The following is a 20,379-nucleotide window of genomic DNA, read 5'->3' on the forward strand; positions in this document are numbered from 1 at the left end:
ACGAATTCTTTGAGGCAGATAGCGGCGCTGCCGTGGCGCAACAGTCAGTTACACTGAAAATGGCCGCCGACAGGTGTCGAGATTATTTTGTAAAAATCTTAAACTAGTCTCGAGGCGTGCATTTTTTCAACGATCAAAAGTTTCTTACATTGCACTGTTCGGGGTCCGAATCTCGCGAGTAACCGTCGATACGCAAAAAATTGATCGAATATTTTTGTACCGTTTTTTTGGATGTAATCGCGAGTCGCTGCGACGCGAGGAAACGAAGCGCGGATAGTACAAAAAAAAAAGGAGCGTGTGTGGGGCTGTCAAAAGTGTTCTTATGTCGATTTATTCGCTACCATAGGTGTTGATGAATGTCTGGGAGTGACGCTTACGATTCGGCGGACGAATACACAAGCCTAATGGACGGTCACGTCGCGGAGTCTCGCACGGATGATCTGGGCTTAGTCACTGGTCGGAAAAGACGTTCGCGTATTAGTAACGAAGAGGTATGCTTGCATTATTTAAACCCTTTGTTCTGTTCACAATGTAGCGCATAGCATCCTTCGCTGAATTTTTATTGAATTACTAGAAATTTAATTACAGTAACGTAAACAATATTCAGGTAGAAAATGGTGTTCCCGATGTACATATTCAGGCACCAGGTATGTCAAATGCCGGGCTTGTTAGGAGGGGTACGCCTGGTAATAGCGGTCAGAGCAGATCTAGGAACTATAGAGACGAGGAGGAAGAAGAATTAAAATATGGAGCTGCACATGTCATTAAATTATTTGTGCCTGTATCTCTTTGTATGTTAGTTGTAGTCGCCACAATTAGTTCTATAAATTTCTACACTACCAAAGGATTATACTTGTGAGTTTTTTTAAATAGCGAACAATCGTGTATTCTTCTTAATGCAACAGGATTAAGAAGGATGTTTCTTTTAGAGTGTACACTCCGTTTCATGAAGACAGTCCGGACACAGGTACCAAAGCTTGGCAAGCGGTTGCCAATTCCTTGATACTAATGAGCGTCATTGTTGTTATGACCATGATACTTATTGTCTTATATAAATATAAATTTTACAAAGTGATCCATGGGTGGTTGATAATAAGTTCCTTACTGTTGTTATCCATATTCTCTGTTTTGTACTGCGAGTGAGTATAAGTACTTTACGGGGGACGGAATATAATTTTCTATGTTACTAAAAAATGAAAAATCTGTTGCAGACAAGTATTAAAAGCTTACAACATTCCAATGGATCTGTTCACGTTAGGTATAGTTTTATGGAACTTTGGAGTAGTTGGAATGATATGTATACACTGGCAGGGTCCATTGCAATTGCAACAAGCGTATCTTATTTTCATCTCTGCCCTGATGGCTCTTGTTTTTATCAAATATTTACCCGAATGGACAACATGGGTCGTATTAGGTGTTATCAGTATTTGGGGTACGATCAGTACAATGAAAAAAGTTATAAACACGTAAACGATAATAAAGGGACGGATACGAATTTGCGTCTTCGCTTTCAGATTTGATAGCTGTATTAACACCAAAGGGGCCTTTAAGGATACTCGTAGAGACAGCTCAAGAACGGAACGAATCCATTTTTCCTGCCTTGATTTATTCTTCCACCGTCATGTATACGGCTACAATGACTTACGCTGGTTACGTGCAAGCAGCAACGTTGACTACTAGCGATTCAGCTGCTGGTGACAGTGTAGCATATCCTATGCGCGGTCAAGTGGAGAATCAAAATAATTCTGCATCGGGAGATGCAGAGGAAGGCGGGTTTACACCCGAGTGGGTAGAATCGCACGGTAATTAACGAACTATTGAAAAGTAGAAGCATAAGAGATGTATTCGTTGTATTCTCGATTACAAATACTGATATACAATTTCGTTGTCAGGCGACAGAGGAGCAAGACGAGCGCAAGAGGTACGCGAGAACACATCGTCGGTAACAGAAACCTCAAGACAACAAGACGATCGAGTGGTACGAGGACCGCAAGTCGCAGTCACCGAGGAAGAACGAGGTGTCAAGTTGGGGCTTGGCGATTTTATATTTTACAGCGTTTTGGTTGGAAAAGCTTCCAGTTACGGCGATTGGAACACAACATTGGCTTGCTTCGTCGCCATTCTCATTGTAAGTATTCGTCGGTTGTACACCTTGTCCTCAAACGGTGAAGACTTTGAAAATTTTATCATCAACATTTTGTATTTTCAGGGACTTTGTTTGACTCTCTTGTTGTTGGCTATATTTAAGAAAGCGTTGCCAGCCCTACCGATATCCATTACTTTTGGTTTAACATTTTATTTCGCCACCAGAGTAATCGTCGCGCCGTTTGCAGATAGCTTAGCGAGCGAGCAAGTGTTCATTTAACTATAGGTATGACAAGCATAACATTATTTACTATAATTTATTACAAAAGGATAGTGCCTACTTATGCTCACTTATGATCGTCTATAGCTTTTATATTCCGTTTAAACACTCTCTTCGTACTCGTCGTTATTCAAACTTGTATTTTGGACACGTAATTGTCCTGTGACATGGTACAAATCAACATACTATACCGTGCGTTGTATGAACTGGATAATCTAGTATTTTTTAACAGAGTATTCATTGCATCGGATAGAAATCCAGTGTTACAGAAATGCTCAAGACAAAACTTAACATTTGTAAAATGGATAAGAGATATAATAAATAACGATTGTGTTTATCTGATATAGGTACGAAACGACTTTAGAAATCCTTGACAAATTTTCGTTTGAAATTTAGCCTTTAGCGGTTTTTTTAATTGAAAATTAATCGTTGTGTTTGTCTTGTTCGGTAGTGGAAAAAATTTACCTCAAAGTACTATAGGTGTTGGTTGGAAATAATCGAATTAATCGAGCTATGACAATTTATTGTATTTTCTTACATTTAAAGAACAAAGATCGCATAGATCAAGTATAAAAAAAGCAGTTGGTGATCGTTCTTTCGGAAACCGTATGAAAGATGAGGTACAATGTTCGTCTAAACAATTTGCTAAAATATACAGACCTCGCGGCTACGAGCTACTAAGTAAGACTAATCCATCCATCAGGATAATTCATCGGGGTTTGAAATCCGTTTATACACAGCCATGGAATAAGTATCGTTCAGCATAATCACAAGTTGAATATTTGCTTCAATGACGATGCTGCGTATTGCTACGTGTTTCGTTTGCTTTTTTTTTTTTTTAATATTAAACGACAGGAATCAGGTGTTTAATAGAAGTTCCGTTGATACTACCGATTATTTAGAATTGAAGGCAAAATTATCTGGTCGAATGGAAAAAGACGATTTTTCTTTCGTATATACATATAGAACCCTTGAGCTTGGAAAGCGTATACGCGATTTGCATGCTGTTAAGAAGGCGAAAATTACCCCTTCGATTCTCGTGAAGCAATTTTACAATGGTGGGTAAACATTTTTTTCGATAATAATCAATGATATTTGAGATTAGCGTCGATTAATAAGAATTTCTCGTCTCATTGCCAAAGCATTGCATAACGTCAACTTTTAACATTGCTGTTTGTTTGTTTGTTTGTGTTTGTGTGTATGTGTGTGTGTGTGTGTGTTTGTGGGTGTTTCTTTTTTACAATCTTCGCCGCAAAACGCAGTGTATGCATATACAATATATATATTATATATAATATCCCCGGAACCGGAAGAACTTCAACAGCGATATGATATCCTTTGCACTTTGTAAAATTATGATAATTCAATAAGTTTATTATAACTACGCGCTAGGAGGAAGTTCGATTTTCGATATAATCCAGTCGATTCTCTCCGCGACGACGGTGTGTAAAAGACGCTGTTCGACGAAAAAATAAACGCGATCATTTTATGAAATCTAATTATTATCACGAGCATAATCACGCCCGATATATATTGTATATTATATATATACGGTCACCGTGGTTGTGCGCACAACAAATTATATCGCAGTTCGTGCGTACTTTGTATAACAATACTGGTCTAGCTAAACATATTATCGACGACAGGTCGCGCAATGTTTTCAAACAAAGAAATCAACAATTCCGTGTCCGTGAAATATCGAAGCGAGAAAAAGGTACACTTCAAGAACGTGCGTTGCTCCTAAGAAAGGAGAAAAACATTAGGAAAATATCCGCAACCCGTAACAATTTAGTCTGGGGATCTATCTAATATCGAAAATACCTTCAAGACACGCTAGATCTTGCTTTTTTTTTTCCCTTAAATATCATTTTGCCGTGATACCTTTTTACTAACGCTACGAACAAACAGATAATTAAATATGCGATATACATCAGTCTTATAAACAATAAACTTTTGGAAACGTATTTTGGTAAATATACATAATTAATAATCATCGCGAAAGTGGTCACTACACTTTGCTAATATTTTTTCCCCCACTTTACGTTATCTTCGGTTCGGTTTCATAAAAAAATACAACGAATTATAAACATCTCCCCTATATATCCACCGCTCAGAGTCTCTTCGTTCTGTCTGTGGCTCGCGCGAACCAATTCTTTAGCTTGTACCATACTTGCTGCTCTCGAATGTTCCCCGTCTGAAGAACGAGCTGAATTCCAGCAGCGATTGCTTATCTATGTTGCTTAAATTGCCGTTGTACTTGTAGAGAGGCTCGCAGTGCGGCAACTCCGAGCAAACCTGTATCAATCGTCGCAAATATTCTTCTAATCGTTTCCTACGTTGCCGTGCCACGACCTCGTACCTTGGGAAAACTTGTCGAGGCGGAAAGCGTAACGCTGCTACCTACGTAAAAAAAAAAAGAAACATCTTTCCGTAAAAATCTTGGAACACGGACGAATCCTTACACACGGGTGTATTAGATAAAATAATTTACCTTGCTACCGTACTTCTGTCGCATCGAAATATACAATTCACGGAATCTTCTGTATCTACGCAGAAGCGTCCAACTATCATCCTGTGCCACGACGCGTACCTCGTATTCGTAATGGCTGGATGTCCCCGCGCCGCGTATTACGTAGGAGGGTATACTAACGATCATGTTGATCACATTGTCGCAATCGTTGTCGTTTGCTATCAAAGATGGCAGAGATCTCGTGATTGTCAAGGAGTACGGGCTGCTTAATCGATCGCCTCGGTTTTGGCTCTAAATTTAAAAATAAAACATATGGTTCGTACAGGATGGCTAGTTTTTCTCTCTGAAAAGATTAGGAGACAATTACCGTTAAATAAACCGTCGAGTATCCTCTACTGGAAGAGATTCTAGGAGCAACCGATTCCGATAGACTGTCATCCTCGGTATTAGGCCTGTTGTTCCTGAGGATCGGAGATCGCGTTGTAGATTCGGTGAGCAGCGTGGCTGTGCTGTTCATGGCCTCTAAATTACGGCACGTTTTAGACTCTAGGGTTTGTACACGGTCGTCGGTAGTCTCTGTTTGTAGCCTGTCGTCGCTACATCGAGACAATGACAGTTTATGACTCTTTCGTTCGTCCTCCAAAAGCGACACTTCCAATTCGATCTGTTGCTTTTGCAGGTCTTGCAGAATCGATATCTGCCGGTTCAGATCATCCTTGGAGGGAGTGTTAGCCTCCAGGCATCTCATTACCATCATCCGTTGACGAGAGATTCTTTGGTTCAGACGTTTCATCGCTGGATTCTGTTGCACCGGTGACTCCAGCGAGTCTTCGGGAACCTCCTCCTCCTCCTCCTCCTCCGTGATAGAATTCGTTGGCGATTTCGATGCGCTACCGTTGCATTTATCTGGTTCCGTGGCACTATCCGTCGATGATTTTCTATTTACATTCAACGAACTTCTGTCTTCTGTTTCAGGCAATCTATCCCTATCGTTCTCTGAACAAACATCTTCAGAAGCGTTTTGTTGCTTGTTTGGCATCTTCTGCTGCTCGTCGTTCGGGGAGATTTCAGACTCTTTCTTGTCTGGATCTTCGAACGGAATACGAGGCTCCGGCGAATCGGCTGCTGCTGTGTGGAAAGTGTCCGCGGTGTCGACGGAACTTGGAATATTTTGCGGCAGTATGCTCAAAGCGGTTGTTATTTGAAGTTTTCTATTGCAAGCATCCTGAAACGATTGCGTTTCCCCGTTCGACAAGATGTCGTCGCCGCTCAAGGAACGATCGTCTTGGGATGCGGGCAGAGCACGTTTCAGATTTAACGAAAGACTTTGTTTCCGTCGTAGGATCTCCTGGAGCTGCTCTTGGGTTCGTTTTGCAAGTATCACTTTCTTCTCCGTGTTTCCCTCTCCTTCCAGCTGACAACAGATTAAGTTGGCCAGTGAGTAACGTCGAATTTTTTAAGTAGATAAAAAAGAAACGTTTACAAAGACGTATGTCGATGATCGGTGGTTACACGAAGTTTACCTACTTCCAAGTTAAATATGTGTTTCTGCTTTTTGGCTATCTCCATCAACTCTTCCTCCATTTTATCCACTTTGCTTTGGTGTTCGTTTAGGGACTTGACCTTGTTTTGCAGCTCGGTTTCCAAGACAGCCAGTTCTTTTTTCTAGAAAAAAATATTCACTCTTTATTCTTCGTAAATTCTTCTTCCAAAAGTCGAAAGTGTTTGGAACTTTTAATTTTAATCTTTGATCGTACGATCCATAGTAGAGAGTAGAAAGTGGCAGAGATCTAAGATAGTTGTTGATTTTTCCTGAATTAAAATTAGCATAGGGAATTAGTATGGTCTCATGATTTACTCACATGATGATTAACAAGTTCTCGCATCGCGTCAACGCATTTATCATCGTTCAAACTCGACCAGGATTCTGGCAAGCTGCCGTCACTGCCAGCACCGTCGTCCGTCTGAAATGGTACATTTTCTCTTTAAAGCGAGGAACTGTCGACTGTTTTGTGTAGAATAATTTCACGTGATTGAAATAAAGATAAATAAACAAATAAATGGACACGATGCAGGTTCGCGTTGCGTGCGATTATTTATCGCAGTACGTGCTTCCCTATAGACTACAGGTGCCGCAAATATTGAATTTCCTTTCTCTAAATCTTACCTTCTCCCACCGTGGATGGAATCTTTGCGCGCGTTCGTGATTGTTCATGAACTCTTGGAATTGACGATGCTTGGACTGCAATGTTGTGCGCAGAGAGGCAACTTCCCTACATAAACTTTCTACCTGGTACCACACACACACATATCGATGCATTAACAAAAAAGGATAACTGAGAAAGTATAATTAAGATGCCGTTTTCATACTGTCGAGCGAACAGAACTAAAAAAAAAGAAACAAAACCATAAAAAATGATCGAACGTCACCGTGGACGAACCGTGAACTTTAAGGATCAATGTACGAATACATTGTCGATCGTGTGAAAGTAAAGATCAAATGGGATGTGAATAATTAATATAGTGTAAGCATGCTAGTTTTATGTATACGTTGGTTAATACAAGGGTCTACGTGACATTACGGATCGATTCGTACAAGATTTATTGGGAATTCGATCTACCAAATAATCGTCTGACAAAGTTGTGAATGGAAATTTGAGAGAGAAAAAAAAAATATGAAAACAGGGTATTAGAAAGTATTCATCGCGATACATTACCTTGAAAAGAGATTAGTTTCATTAATCCCCGCGGTTAGCGCTCGTGGCGCCAGTACACGTGCGTACGTGCCCCCATATTGTTAACAAGATACGTTGGGTTTGTTAATCGGGAGTGTTAATTCGATCATTCGTGTATTACTTATCGAGTACGTGAGATACAGAACAGAGAGTGTGCGTGCAACGTTTCGTGGAAGATCGAAGGCCAATTTTCGTAAGAAAAATTTATTAATCAACAAGTATCGGTATAACAACAGTTTCTTTCTTTTTCTTTTCTCGCATAACAAACCCATAGACAGTTCTACAAAAAAACAAGCCCAGATATGTACATAACTTTGTATCTCTCTCTCTCTCTCTCTCTCTCGCTCTCTCTTGTCACCTTAACATTGTCTACTTAAGGTACTTAATGGTAATAACATTCCACGGAATGCCATTTGTCCGGCAATATCTTGTCAACACTGGCACAGTTCGTTTCGGCGGCTTATTTACCTTTCTATCTAAATCGCTAGAAAGACAGGCATTAAATTCTAAGGGACTATTATATTGTCTCTGTGAATTAGACGCAGCGTTAAAAACCCGTAGTACCTGCATGTAGAAACGAAGAATACAAATTGAAATATATATAATATATACATATTACGGACAGTTGTCGTCCAGTTAACAATTTATACACATTACATATGTTACAGTTCAGGAGAGAAAACCCTGATAGACGCCGTGTTGGTTTTAAAAGCACCTTAAGTCTTTAGTAATTCTCTATTGTCTATATTATATTATATTCGTTGTCGTTCGTTCATCGTAAACGATGACGTCTCGTTTTCGAGCGTGGAACGTGTCCATTTAAGTACAGTTCTTGGTCGAACACTTGGCATAGGCGGGCTCGTGTTCGAATAGCACGTGGAACGCGAACGAATGAAGCTCCCCGACGATACCTTACACGGGGTCACATGTCTAACGGGCAAACGTGCGAGTAGATGATGATGTTGCCAGACAAGCAAATAAGGACACCGAGAGCAATAAGGACGAGGTAGAATTGATACTTGATTGAGATTACGTTTAAGTCCGGGGACGGCGCGTCCGTGTCACTTACTTGCGTCATTTCGTCCCGTCGTTCTTGCTCCAGGATGTTTCGCCGCGCGCGCAACTCGCGTTGCCGTGATTCGAGGGCAGCTATCGCGTCCGCCCACTCTTTCCACTGGGCGCCCCATTCCCGTTCCAATTCACGTTGCGCGCCTTTCAGGGCCTCTCTTCTAGCAGTCCATCTCTCTTCTCGTTCCTCCTGTTCCCTCTGCATGAAACACAATTTTTTTTCTTTCAAACATGCATAGCTATTTCTTTGAGAAACAATACATTCGTACACAAAGGATTAATTTAATCTCTGTATACCAATGATTTGAACAAATTTGATTTGTTTGTCCCTTATGAAGAAGTCTACAGGGTGGCGAGCAGAATCACCAGTTATTCTCTAAGAATATTAATAAATAATAAATTTTGCAATTCTACTAGTTTCGAGCCATCCTGTACACGACTTCCATGCAAAGTGAATAATATAATGCTGGATGATCGCCTGACGAACCTTGAAGTCCTCCTTTTCCTTGATAAGGGCAGCCTTCTGCTGTTCCAGTTCTTCGAGCGCGCGGAGGTCCTCGCTCGAATTTAAAAGGTTATCGCTAGAGGACGAGGCATGCAAATCCGAGACACTCCAACTCAAGAGGGACAATCTTGAAAGATTGACGACCGTCGATTGTAAGTTACCGTTACCCGTTCCACCTTCCTTTCTTAGCTTGGCCGCCTCCGCTGGATCGTTGTACCGGAACATATTGTTCCTGCCCAGAAGAATGATACAGCCTTGCGATAACCGTGTCGGTTTATCCACTTGGGCTGTGTTGATCCAGCAGTGATTAGAAAGGGGATGAAGGGTCGCTACGCCGCTATCTAATTCCACCACACAGTGTTCCGGCTCGACGTCCACGCCGGTCAATACGATATCCTGTGTCGTACAAATTACATTTCAGCACTACAACGCTCATCGGGCCTTCCATTACTAATTATTACTCGAAGCTGATCAACAAGATAAGTATACTATATTCTAGGGTATTCTTTACAGCTTCTCGTAGTAGATCTATCACCTGCGTGATTGGTGCTTCCTCCGTTCCCACTAACGTTCTACCCTCTTTCAGGTGGTAAAGCGTGACGCCAGTGCTGAGAAGATCATCGTCGATCCCTACCAAGTGTGGCATTTCCGAGTCCAAGACCACGCCAACACCGCTTTTTCGGAGGCCCAATGCCTTCTGTTCCTGAAGAATTTGCTGCGTTTCCCGCCACTTTTCCGTCCACTCTTCCGTCAACACTTTCTCCTGTTCCTGCTTCTCGTGAATTTGTGCCAACAACATCTGCGGTGGCCTCTCGACGCTCTGGAAAATGAGATAAGTATCGGATAAATATGCATCCTTCCACGCGATAATATTCTAAAGACAATGTTTCCAAAAATAGGTATCACGAACCCTAGGGTAGAGCACTCGACGAAAAATTAGGGTCTCTACTTGCCATATCTTTCCCGATAAGGGACTTTAGCTTCTGGATCTCTTCTCTGAGTTCCCTGATCAGCTTGACGTTCGGATCTTCGTTGATTGTCGGCTTGTTGATGATGTTCTTCGCTCGGTTGGCGTACCTAAGCGTGCTGAGGGTTTCACCATAGTTACAGTCCGCCGGGCTAATAGCGGCGATCATTATAGTCTTGGAGTTGCCACCGAGCGAGTCCTTCAGTAGCCATGTTAGCACACTGTTGCGATAAGGTATGAAGACGCTTCGCTTGGAGGAAGAAGACTCGTCGCCAGTAGAACTGACTTCCGCTAGCGCCGATATCACAGAACCTAGAGTCACCAATGACTTATTGATATGGGCACCTTCTTTCAGTCGTTGTCCAGTCGCTCCCGTAGCGTTAGCACGTTCGCTGCAAACACGAATACAGAGATAAATACATTTCTTTATACGTATATTTAATGTATATTTTGATTATTCTGTATTTGACCAACGACTGAAAGCAAGAATTACAAAATGGAAGTACCAAAAAAATCGCCAAGTGCTAAATGATTGTTAAACTTTTAAAACTATTGTTTGGCATTCGGCGACTTTGGTACTTGCACGCTACGATCGTCTTCCGATGCTTGTCTCGACTACCTTCCGGCCAAGTCGACAAGATGCACCTTGGAAACGGTCTCGGACGGCATGTTGCCCTCGGAGAGTCCGGCTTGCACGAACGTTATCGTGAAGATCGCGTGACTCCTGCTGCTCACGTCGTTCATGTTTGTGCTGGCGGTAGTTCTGTGCGTGTTGCCTCTCACCATACATTCCTACAACGAGCCGAACGTTTCAAGGGGGTGTGTTTAGTTTGGAGATAAAAGGAAATTGATTTCTTTCCTTTTCACGTTTTCTTCGAGTTTCAGTCACAATGAGAACTTGTTATTCTGAGGGGTTTATATGGTGAAATATGAAAACTAGCAATGATACAGGACTTGAAATTTGAACTCTATATGCAGGATGAAAATTTATGTCTTGTATAATTTTCATTTTATTTGATTCAAAAGATATATATCCTTATTGTTCCATAAGCCAGACTAGAATACTCCCTTCTAGCGTTCGCGTACCTGAATGTCTGAATAGTCGTACACGAGATGGCTGGACAGGTCTTGGACGTAAGGCCCCCGTTTAGGATGCTCCCGCACCCTGAGAGAATGAGACTGTGACTGATCCAGTCGCAGCAAGTCTCTCACTCTCTCATTGTGTATTTCCAGGAAGGATACCTCGGTTCTATACGACGCTCCGCTCTCTTTTCCCGCGGCCATTCTAGCGAAAAGCGTCTTGCAAATCCGCGGTATCAATCCTTGAGCCTCCTAAGATATCAAACAGCGTGGAGTCGCAAACGTTAGAACGTTAGTGGAGCCATTTCGTCGTACAACGTACAATTAACAGAAGTAAAAAAGTAACAGCTAGATGCTGGAAATAAATCTTAAAGAGATTCCACCCTCTTGAAAGGTTTCGTAGTTTTGTTCCTAGCGCGGTGTGAAAAGGAAACGCTATAAATCTTAATGTGCGCGTTCGAGCGTGCTAATATGCTAACGAAGCGCTAACGAAGTTCGTAGAATATTGCTCCGTTTGACACGAGAGATCGTGCTTCTTCAGTTTCAATTAATGTACTGCTATCTAGTGGAGGATACACGATTTTGTTTTGAAAACCAATTTTTTTTTACGGTGGAGAAATTAATGGTCTACAGATTATCTCTGGTAGGATAACAGAAGGAAATTAATTAAACGCGAGAGACTGTTATATCTGATTAAGTTGACAGGTTGATAGCGTACACATGAAGCGGAATTGCAACAGATCCATGCGCTGATAGGCAATAGATTGGCGGCAAATCTGTCATGGCGTTATAGTAGCCAGATATGCCGCCACGTTCTTGCCGCTGACGGTAAGATTTTAGCAACAGAACCATAATGAAATGCGAGGACAGATGGATCTGTCGCCAATCTGTCGCACCTGTGTCAACAAATTTCTAATTCCTGAAGAGGACCCGAAGTAACCAAAAATCTGATGATTAACCATGTACCAAGAACGAATGAACGTACAGACACTGCACGAAACAATTGAGAGATCAGGTTTCCGGCCAATTACAGAGAGCAACGTACGAATAATGAAAAAATACTGTGTACATGATACGATAACATTTTTACCGAACATATAATCAGCATAATATATTAAATGCTTTATGGCGCGATAAAGTTATCTAAATAGAAAGTTCTCCGATTGTTTTGAGCTGTTGTGAAATTGTAAAATTTTTACTACGCGTCAACGCCCCCCAACGACGTTTTATTTATTTTAAGAAAACGCATTGGTATTTCAAATGTAACTTATTTTGGAGGATCGATGGGGAAGGTGAAGTTTGAGAAACGCTGTCGTGAAATACCGAATCGCCGAAAGCTGAACTCAATAGGGGTGGCCTTCTAATTATTTTCAGCGGTATAATGCATAACGTTTCGCAATGACTCGGGGACGAATGAATTCCCGCGGAAAATGCGAGTACGATTGTAATATTACCGGCGTGCCCATCATCGTAAAGGTCTTCCCAGACCCTGTCTGACCGTAAGCAAAAACGCAGGCATTGTAGCCCTCGAAGGCACTTTCTATTACGTCCGTACCAAGATCGTAGAAAACCTGGAAACAAAGAAGAAAATGATTAATAAGTTTTTGTCTGGCGCAACGATACGAAGCGTTGCGGTCGGGACGTGAAAAACGTGTCTGTTATCGCGTTCACAGGCCGAGCACGACGCGCCATATATGTACTAACTGCGTCCATTGGCGGAGCAATTCTAATAAAGACACGCATGAAAGAATTTTAACCAGACGCCAGACGAATCGTAGCACCAGATAATTGCGATACTTATCGCACGCAGCATTGTTGTCGATGCCCCACGATTGACAAATGTGATTTATATATCTGTTGTCTCGTAGAATATTTCATTGTTTAAAAACATTTAACAATATTTTCTCAACAGTCGACTCATCGAACAGTCGAATTCATAAACGATTTTCCGAATAATGTAAAACGTATACATAATTTCAATCAGAATCTGTCCTTACGACAATGGTTACTATACCGGTACACGCACGCCGGTCTTCTATTTTAATTCTGATCGTGGCTCATCGTCAAAACGCTGCCGAATGCGATCGATTCATCTATCGTGGTAATATAATTTCGTTCGTAAGGAAAAGAATATTTGTTGACGAGTTTTCGATGATCCATTATCAAGTCTCGGCATCGAAGGAATTTCCGGTTAAGTCCGATATACTGCTCGAAGTAAATAAAAGATTACTCGTTCAAACGGGTTGACTAATATCTTTGGAAGTCACACCGTACTTGAACGAGGTAAATATTTCGTATAAGTACGCAAAATTTAACGAATTTATCGGGATTAATTTTGAAGGTTAGGTATCTTAAAAAGAACAATATAAACACCTCTTCCTGGGACGCATAGTTCTCGTCGTTCGGGTCGTAGGACCAGTAAGAGTGATCGAACGTGAAGTCTTTGTATTTCTCCCTGTCGATTTCTCTGCAACTCCCCGGTGTCTGGAAACAACACAGCAATTCCAATGTCTAGATATTTACAAAGTTGGCACATACGATAAGGGGCGTTCTGTTATTGTTATAAAGTAGAAGAATTTAATCTTATCTAAGCATAAGGTTGGTTCACCACCTAACCCAAATTTTAATTAGCTCGATAGAGGTTAGTAGTTGGCACGATGACGTGCGAAAAGAACACATCAATCGCAAGTGGCTGGCAAAACTGTAAGCCCGTTATGTCACGTGTATTCGTTAGGCTGCATCCCACATAATATAATCGCACACTATCGGGAGCCATTCAGCGTATTGCACAACAAAGCTAGCAGGCAATTAAAAAGTAAAACTACTTATGTTTACCCATCATGCAACCTACAATAAGCGCGAGAGCTAAGGTGAGGATCATTATCGTTGGAGAGTTGCGTTCAGCGTGTTCAATGCCGCAAGAAATTCGAGGTTCTCAATGGAACGTTTCAAAGTTCGAATCGTGGTAGAAAATTAAACGAAACCATTTATCGTGTACCATTCTTCGTCTTTGTTTTAATTTGGCTTATATCATCGCTTAGTTGGAAGCATGCGGTGATTGTTTTGAAGAACAGATTATTGTAAATAGTCAACAGTGACTCGCGAAGCTACGAAACGCGTTAATATCAAGTATGCTTCGTAACAGACGTTTACGGAAATTCACACATCGATAGATCCGACATGTCACGTTGCGTGCATTGGACTCCTGTAAACCTGTTTTACCACGCTGCCGATAAAACGGGAAGTCTTATGGTAATTACCGAGGATAAACATAGAAATTAGTCACGAGACGAGAAAAAGAGAGACTCGTAACATCAAACTTATATTATTATAGTCATTCGAATCGGTAAAAATTACGAATAAATTTTCCATCGATGTCACGTGACTAGTGACGCAAACAGCAATTCTGAAGACCACAGCTGCTAAAATTTATGGTAGAGTCCTTTCATAGAGAAGTTAAAAGTGGTGTGTTTAATTGTTAAGGAAAAATAACTAACAAAAGTTTTCAGGCAATATTTATTTCCAAGTTTTGATTTTGATGCAGTTTATCTAGAAATGAATTCTCATATTTAGCCGTGTAAAATGTGGATTAGTTGCGATAGGATTGGTCAGCGCTGCGCGTCGGAAAGCAACTCGTCCGGGATTGGTCCAGCAACGATTTTTGCACTTTCTCCGATCAGATGACGCGCAGCTCGCTATCTTGCCCGTGAGATCTCGGTCAAAGATCTCGCTTGACAAGCGTGGATATCAATGACGTAACGAGAAACAACAAATAATCTCGGCTGAAAAGAAGATACTGCATGTTCGCGAGGAACAATGTCGCGGTCGATATTACGTTAATGGGTCAATAGCCGTGGTCCGTGGGCCGTGGTTCGGGCAGAAATTATGACACGGTTTCGTGCACGGAGTGTTTCGAGCAGCGTGGCGGTCAACGGTAGTTCGGGACGAACAAAACAAAATCGTTCTGCCGCGTAGAAATCTTTTTAGAAAGTCCGTTCGTGATCATTAAGGACGAAGCTCGGGATTGGCAGGAATTTGCTCGATGCGGACAGTGCGCCAAGTATACGCGTTACAAAGGAAACGTTTAACCTTAATAAGCAACGTTTGCGCAACGTCGAAAGCGACGGACTTTTGAACAGGACGATACCTTGGTGTTGAAAATGCGTGTTTTCTTGCCATCCATTTGCACGATCATCTTCGCGTTCATCGCCAGCTCCCTGTAATACAAATCGACAGATTCACGCACGTAGCTCCAAGTCGGGCGCTTCGAATATTTGGTAACGGTTTGGTCGAGTCGCGAAAACATAGGGACGATGGGCTCGAAAGAAAAGGTGCACGGTAACGATATGTGGATACGGGGACCGAATGACAGCAGGTGGCAGAATCTCGTTGCACGGCCGTCGTGTCGCACCAGGGTCGATCGAAAGCGTATAATTGATCGCCCGACGTATTTCGAATCGCGTTCGACGGTACAACGGTCGCGAGCCAGTCGAATTTCCATCGAAAACATTTTTAAACACTGTCGTTCGAATTTTTTTTAATCGAACCTCGACCGATACGTTCGACCAACGGCTTAGGTGTCGTTAACACGACCGGGAAACGACCTCGCGAATCGATGGGATTATTCGAATCTCGAGCGTCGATAAAATGTCACGAATTAACACTGGTGTTGTATAGCACGCACCTTTTGTTAAAGGGACGAACCCTCACGGCTACCTTCACCGAAGCCATGGCTACAAAGAGCGCATGGACTGCTCAGGGTACGGTGCACCGTGTATCTGTTTCACTTTTCTCGATCCGTTTTCGGCTCGCGTTACGCGAAAACGTGGTTTCTCGCGACACTGCACGGACAGCACATCGTCGACGGGCTCTGCCGTGCTACGAAACGTCGTCGTCGTCGCACTTGGCGCACGACGCCCAACATCGTTCTTTACACGCTCTCGACAGACGGACGACTGCTGGCGGAGCTGCACTCTGCAGTCGGAGACAAAAAATTGCATGTTCGCGCATGCGCGTACGCGCGCGGATCCCTAATTTCAAGTGATCCGCACATTTGCTCGTTCTACATGACGGCGGGCAGAAAACACGACAGGGAAAAAGGAAAAAAACCGTGTGCAGGCGAGTAGAATAAGTCGGGGAAAGAGAGAACGGGATAGACGCGTCGGATAGAGCGGGTCGGTCGCGGAAACAACGAAATAAAGAAAGGGACGGTCGAACAGGTTTTGTATCCCCCTTCTACGGTATGTGACGTCACCCAACGGATCGGTTGGCGGTAAAGCAGCGGTGGAGAGTGAACGGAGAAGGCGAGCCACCCACGCAGCAAACCGACGGAGCTAAATCAAACGCTTTGCGGTTTCTCTAGCGCGTAACGGCGGTCGTACGGGGAATTCGTGTCGTTTTGTTATCCAGCTGGAGATTACGCATCAACGGTGGGCACGGATCCAGGACAAGAACCAGGATCGTGGCCACCTGCCCACCGTTATCGCAAATAGAAAATATATCATAGACGGCGCTAAACTCGTTGGCCGCGAGGTGACGTACCACGCAGGTCAACGGACCGTTCGAAACTTTTTGGCACAATTTCGTGAAAGGAGGAAGCGCTGCTTGTGTCCCTTCGTATTTATTCCGTGTGTTGATCAAACGCGATTTAGCTACCTGCCAGAAACGGGTCCGACAACTCTCTCGCGAGTCTGTGCGTAATTTGTCTCGTGCAGAACCGGCGCGGCGCGGCGCGGTCCGCGGCCAACGGCATAAACAAAGTCTGGCTCTCCTTCTTGGCTGTGTCTCTATCGCTGGCTGCGCTAAATTCGGCGCCTGTTGCTCTTCGAAACGAATTTGCGTGGGCGACCATTGATATACTTTTTGCTTAACGCGCGTAAACAAACCCGGCTCGGTCGGCGTTAGTGAAAGAACGGCAAACTAGCGTCTCACTAAAAATAAACTTTGTTCGTAGCTTTCGGTACGTGTGTGGAATGACCGGGAATAGGCGTTATAACCTAAATCGTACCGGGACAATCGACTTTGAAAATGCGTGGAGTTGCTCAGTCAACCATTCCTTGTTTCGAAATAGTTTTTCTCGGAATCGAGGGTCGGTGGAAAAAAAAACCTGTCGATTTATTGTTCCAGGAATATCTATTTTCAGTAATTATTTACCGCGTTAAAAAGTTTGCCGATTGCAATGACCTTGAAGTATGTTTGAAAACGAGGGGTCACCGAACTTTTGCTTTCCAGGGTATAATCATGAGAAATCTCTGTTACGTTACGAGGCCTGGTCTGAATTCAAGACAATAGCGATGGGTAAAGAATTTTACTTTCAAAGTAACTTCCAATTATACGCATCGAAAGATAGGAGAGTAATAATCATTTTTTACTTTGGAATAGTCGGTGACGTTACCTAATCACCTATATTTTATACATAAATTATTATACGTAATTATAAAACCGGCACTTGGTATATCGAGGAGCGCGGGCAATGTAAAATGAGAGCCTTGAAAAGCCAAGTTATATGATACGCTCTATACATACAAAATGATTCATAGACGATTGGACTCTGACGTAACTTCATGACTATACCACGGGACTGCTACTACAGAAAAACGTGCCAAACTGTTTCATTCTGTTTAGGGAGAGACTTCCCGTGGAACCAAATACGGTCGTGCGATCGTCACTTGCCATTCTTGCGGTTCCCGTATCATTGTCATTCAAACGCTCGGTAGCAACGAAAAATGAATAAATAAGTCGAGAAGGTTCATTTATACTATCGATGAGCCGTGCACGTGCCGAGCAAAACGACTGCACGTTATTCCTAATTATAATTATTCGTTAGCACATACATACATACAAAACCCAATGACCTCTCGATTCATTTATCGTCAACGAATTTTCAAAGTTCGTTCACTTCTCGACCGATATTCGTACTACATATTATTGAAGAAGAAGACATTAAAATGTAACTGTTATTCTGTACGTCGCGTCAGATATACGTAAAAAACATTTATCATGAATGTGGGGCAGAAAGCATTCCATAAGGCTTAGCTGTTATCGTCGTTGAACGACGATAACGTTCAATGACGATTTCTACGTTCTTTATAAATCACCGAAGAACACAATGCTGTCCATTAGTACCATTCAGAATGCACTGTATTCATTTGCATTTGTATAAATCGCAATTTTATTCCAGCCCACAAAAACGCACGAAGTTTTTGTATATTAATTTATGCTAATACTTAATGGGGCCGCGTTTGACATCGATTACTTATAGTAACTGACGTTCCATAAAATGTAGAAGTGTTTCTATAAGATATATGGGATTTTGTATTAAAAAATAACAGTTGTAGAACCGATGCGATATTAATAATTCCAAGATTTAACAGGTGCTGCCTCTTCGGTTCTCGCGAACTGATTGATTGGACGTGTGGTAAAGTCGGTAAAGCAGAGCGGCCGATAGGATCGTTAAAACAGAGCGAAGTAGGAAGTTGCCGGTTGTTAGTATGGTGGCGCGACCAGTCAGGGTTAGTTCATTTGAAAAGCGAAGCTGCAGTGGAGCATCAGTCGGGTGGCAACTGTCGTGCATGTGCGTTGTCCCTCGTGCCTCTTAGTCGCGTCTTAAATCGCACACAGTACGTTTATTGCATGTACACCCCGGTACATGAACAAACGGCAGACAGTTCGCGAACATGTGATTTTGACGGCGAGTACAGTTTGTTGACGCTCGTAACCGCGTGCGTGAAAGGTGAAGGTTTCCCTGGCCGGATATATCGTTACCCTACAGCAGCCTCGTTCGAGGGGGTGGAGAATAATGTTCTGAGCCGTGAGCCACGCACATCATGGTTGCTAAGCACTTCACGCAGGGTAAGTTTCTAACCGTTCTCGAAGCTGACGCTTTAACTTTCCACGTACCGGGTTGCCCGAGCTTTCCCGTATACGACGAATATTCGTAATACGCGTACAATTATTATTGCGTGCCCCAACGTGAAAAAAACAGGCAGCAAGAAACGTGCACGTAACGACTACGGTTGCACCCGGCGGTGTACGACGGGTGGTGCAACTCGACGTAATAATAATAATAATAATTGGAATAACAGTAGAACTAGCAGGGGCGAGAGTCGAGTCGCCCTATGGTTATTATCCTTGCGGTTCACGATGTATTCGGTGCGTGTGTCAGCGTACGAAATAATCATGTTCGATCGTTTCAGACATTTTCTACGAAACACCATAGAAAATTCGATCGATTTATTAGGGGTAAATACCAGTAGTTTCTCCGACGAATAAAAGCTACGATATGAAATTCGAGTACACAACTCGCAAGATACAGCGACTATGCGCAAGACTGAAAGGAAATTTATATTTTGATCACGTTTTTTTTAAGTAAACCTCGTCAGTCAGGGTGGAGTAGCATTGACCGATTGTTCCAGGGGATAAGCCAGAGCTTGCGTGAGGCCGATGTCAAGTTCGTGGTGGCTTTTAAACCGCTCGTTCGATGTCTCCCATCGATCGACAGTAGGTGTAATCTTGCTCTCGCGTGCCCTTTCGAGCACGCGTGGTTTTCTACACGAAGTCATGGGGACGGAGAAAAAAAAAATGGGTTGAATTCTTTGGCGTGTTGCGCGACGTAGCTTGCCATAGTTCTTTTTCTACCCGGTCGTAAACGTCCACTCTCCGGGCTACTTGAATGAAGTACACTTCGCATTGAACTTGGTATTTAATGTTGAATATACTTCACCATAAATGCATCGTCTATTCAGTTAACTTGAGAAGGGATAGTACATCAATGTATGACATTACAGAACATTTTTTTTTTCTCGAGATGTTTGTACAAAAAATTAAGCTAAACGTTAATTCCCCAATTTTCGTACCGTGTTAACCGATTTGTCCGCGTTCCATAGCCCCTTTAATTTGCATCGCGACATCTGGTGGCTCCTGGGCACGCGATAATCTTCGACATAATTACGGGCCACTGTTAACGCTAGTTAGCCATGCACGGTAGGTGTAAATGTCATTAGTAATATTTTAAAGCTCGATTAACGAGAGAGGGCGTTCTGCGACACACGATCATTCTTCCGCTCTGAATCCACCAACCCTTCCTTCCTCTATATATATATCCGCCGCAGTGCAGTGATACGTCCAGGGATTTCCATCTTCCATATCGTTTCTTTTCAATTCTTTTATCGTGCTGGTCGATAAAAAGCG

The 20,379-nt window shown here is 42.6% G+C and overlaps 3 protein-coding genes across 7 annotated transcripts in view; 2 read left to right on the top strand and 1 right to left on the bottom strand.

Moving 5' to 3' along the window:
* Positions 1–65: 65 nt before the first annotated feature.
* LOC122399233 (presenilin-1) lies at positions 66–5,868 on the top strand. 2 transcript variants are annotated; one of them, XM_043399762.1, is made up of 8 exons: positions 66–491; positions 608–855; positions 930–1,139; positions 1,212–1,432; positions 1,515–1,802; positions 1,893–2,128; positions 2,210–2,371; positions 5,811–5,868. In XM_043399762.1, the coding sequence occupies exons 1-7, from the start codon at positions 357–359 to the stop codon at positions 2,363–2,365; spliced, it is 1,494 nt and encodes a 497-aa protein (XP_043255697.1). In that variant the 5' UTR covers positions 66–356; the 3' UTR covers positions 2,366–2,371; positions 5,811–5,868. The 2 variants fall into 2 exon arrangements, with proteins under 2 accessions (XP_043255697.1, XP_043255696.1); XM_043399761.1 differs by lacking the exon at positions 5,811–5,868 and having other exon boundaries at positions 2,210–2,649.
* Positions 2,879–16,131, bottom strand: LOC122399232 (kinesin-like protein Klp98A). Of its 2 annotated transcripts, XM_043399759.1 has the most exons (16): positions 15,875–16,131; positions 15,338–15,407; positions 13,564–13,674; positions 12,645–12,761; positions 11,197–11,442; positions 10,730–10,902; positions 10,097–10,502; positions 9,679–9,963; positions 9,126–9,539; positions 8,640–8,837; positions 7,003–7,125; positions 6,698–6,799; positions 6,363–6,500; positions 5,203–6,249; positions 4,857–5,126; positions 2,879–4,765 (listed from the first exon to the last, which is right to left on the bottom strand). In XM_043399759.1, exons 1-16 carry the CDS (start codon positions 15,919–15,921, stop codon positions 4,520–4,522), a joined length of 3,993 nt encoding a protein of 1,330 aa, XP_043255694.1. In that variant the 5' UTR covers positions 15,922–16,131; the 3' UTR covers positions 2,879–4,519. The 2 variants fall into 2 exon arrangements, with proteins under 2 accessions (XP_043255694.1, XP_043255695.1); XM_043399760.1 differs by lacking the exon at positions 7,003–7,125.
* Positions 16,132–18,758: 2,627 nt separating this feature from the next.
* LOC122398878 (myosin-I heavy chain) overlaps positions 18,759–20,379 on the top strand; it is a 39,548-nt gene continuing 37,927 nt past the window's right edge. For all 3 annotated transcript variants that reach the window (XM_043399140.1, XM_043399139.1, XM_043399141.1), the window contains exon 1: positions 18,759–19,041. In XM_043399140.1, coding sequence (XP_043255075.1) covers positions 19,017–19,041 — 25 coding nt within the window. In that variant the 5' untranslated portion in view covers positions 18,759–19,016. The remainder of the gene's footprint in view (positions 19,042–20,379) is intronic.

This window comes from Colletes gigas, unplaced genomic scaffold (assembly GCF_013123115.1).
Source record: "Colletes gigas isolate AHSC1104 unplaced genomic scaffold, ASM1312311v1 Colletes_gigas_Sc00012, whole genome shotgun sequence".
In the NCBI taxonomy this organism is placed as follows: Eukaryota; Metazoa; Arthropoda; class Insecta; order Hymenoptera; family Colletidae; genus Colletes; species Colletes gigas.

Coding starts and splice junctions, on each gene's coding strand:
- LOC122399233 (XM_043399762.1), top strand. CDS start 357: ATGTCTGGGAGTGACGCTTACGATTCGGCGGACGAATACACAAGCCTA. Junction 856..929: donor ACTACCAAAGGATTATACTT/GTGAGTTTTTTT, acceptor TGTTTCTTTTAG/AGTGTACACTCCGTTTCATG. Junction 1,803..1,892: donor CGAGTGGGTAGAATCGCACG/GTAATTAACGAA, acceptor TTTCGTTGTCAG/GCGACAGAGGAGCAAGACGA.
- LOC122399232 (XM_043399759.1), bottom strand. CDS start 15,921: ATGGCTTCGGTGAAGGTAGCCGTGAGGGTTCGTCCCTTTAACAAAAG. Junction 12,762..13,563: donor ACTATGCGTCCCAGGAAGAG/GTGTTTATATTG, acceptor CTTTGTTTCCAG/GTTTTCTACGATCTTGGTAC. Junction 9,964..10,096: donor CCCTTATCGGGAAAGATATG/GCAAGTAGAGAC, acceptor CTCATTTTCCAG/AGCGTCGAGAGGCCACCGCA.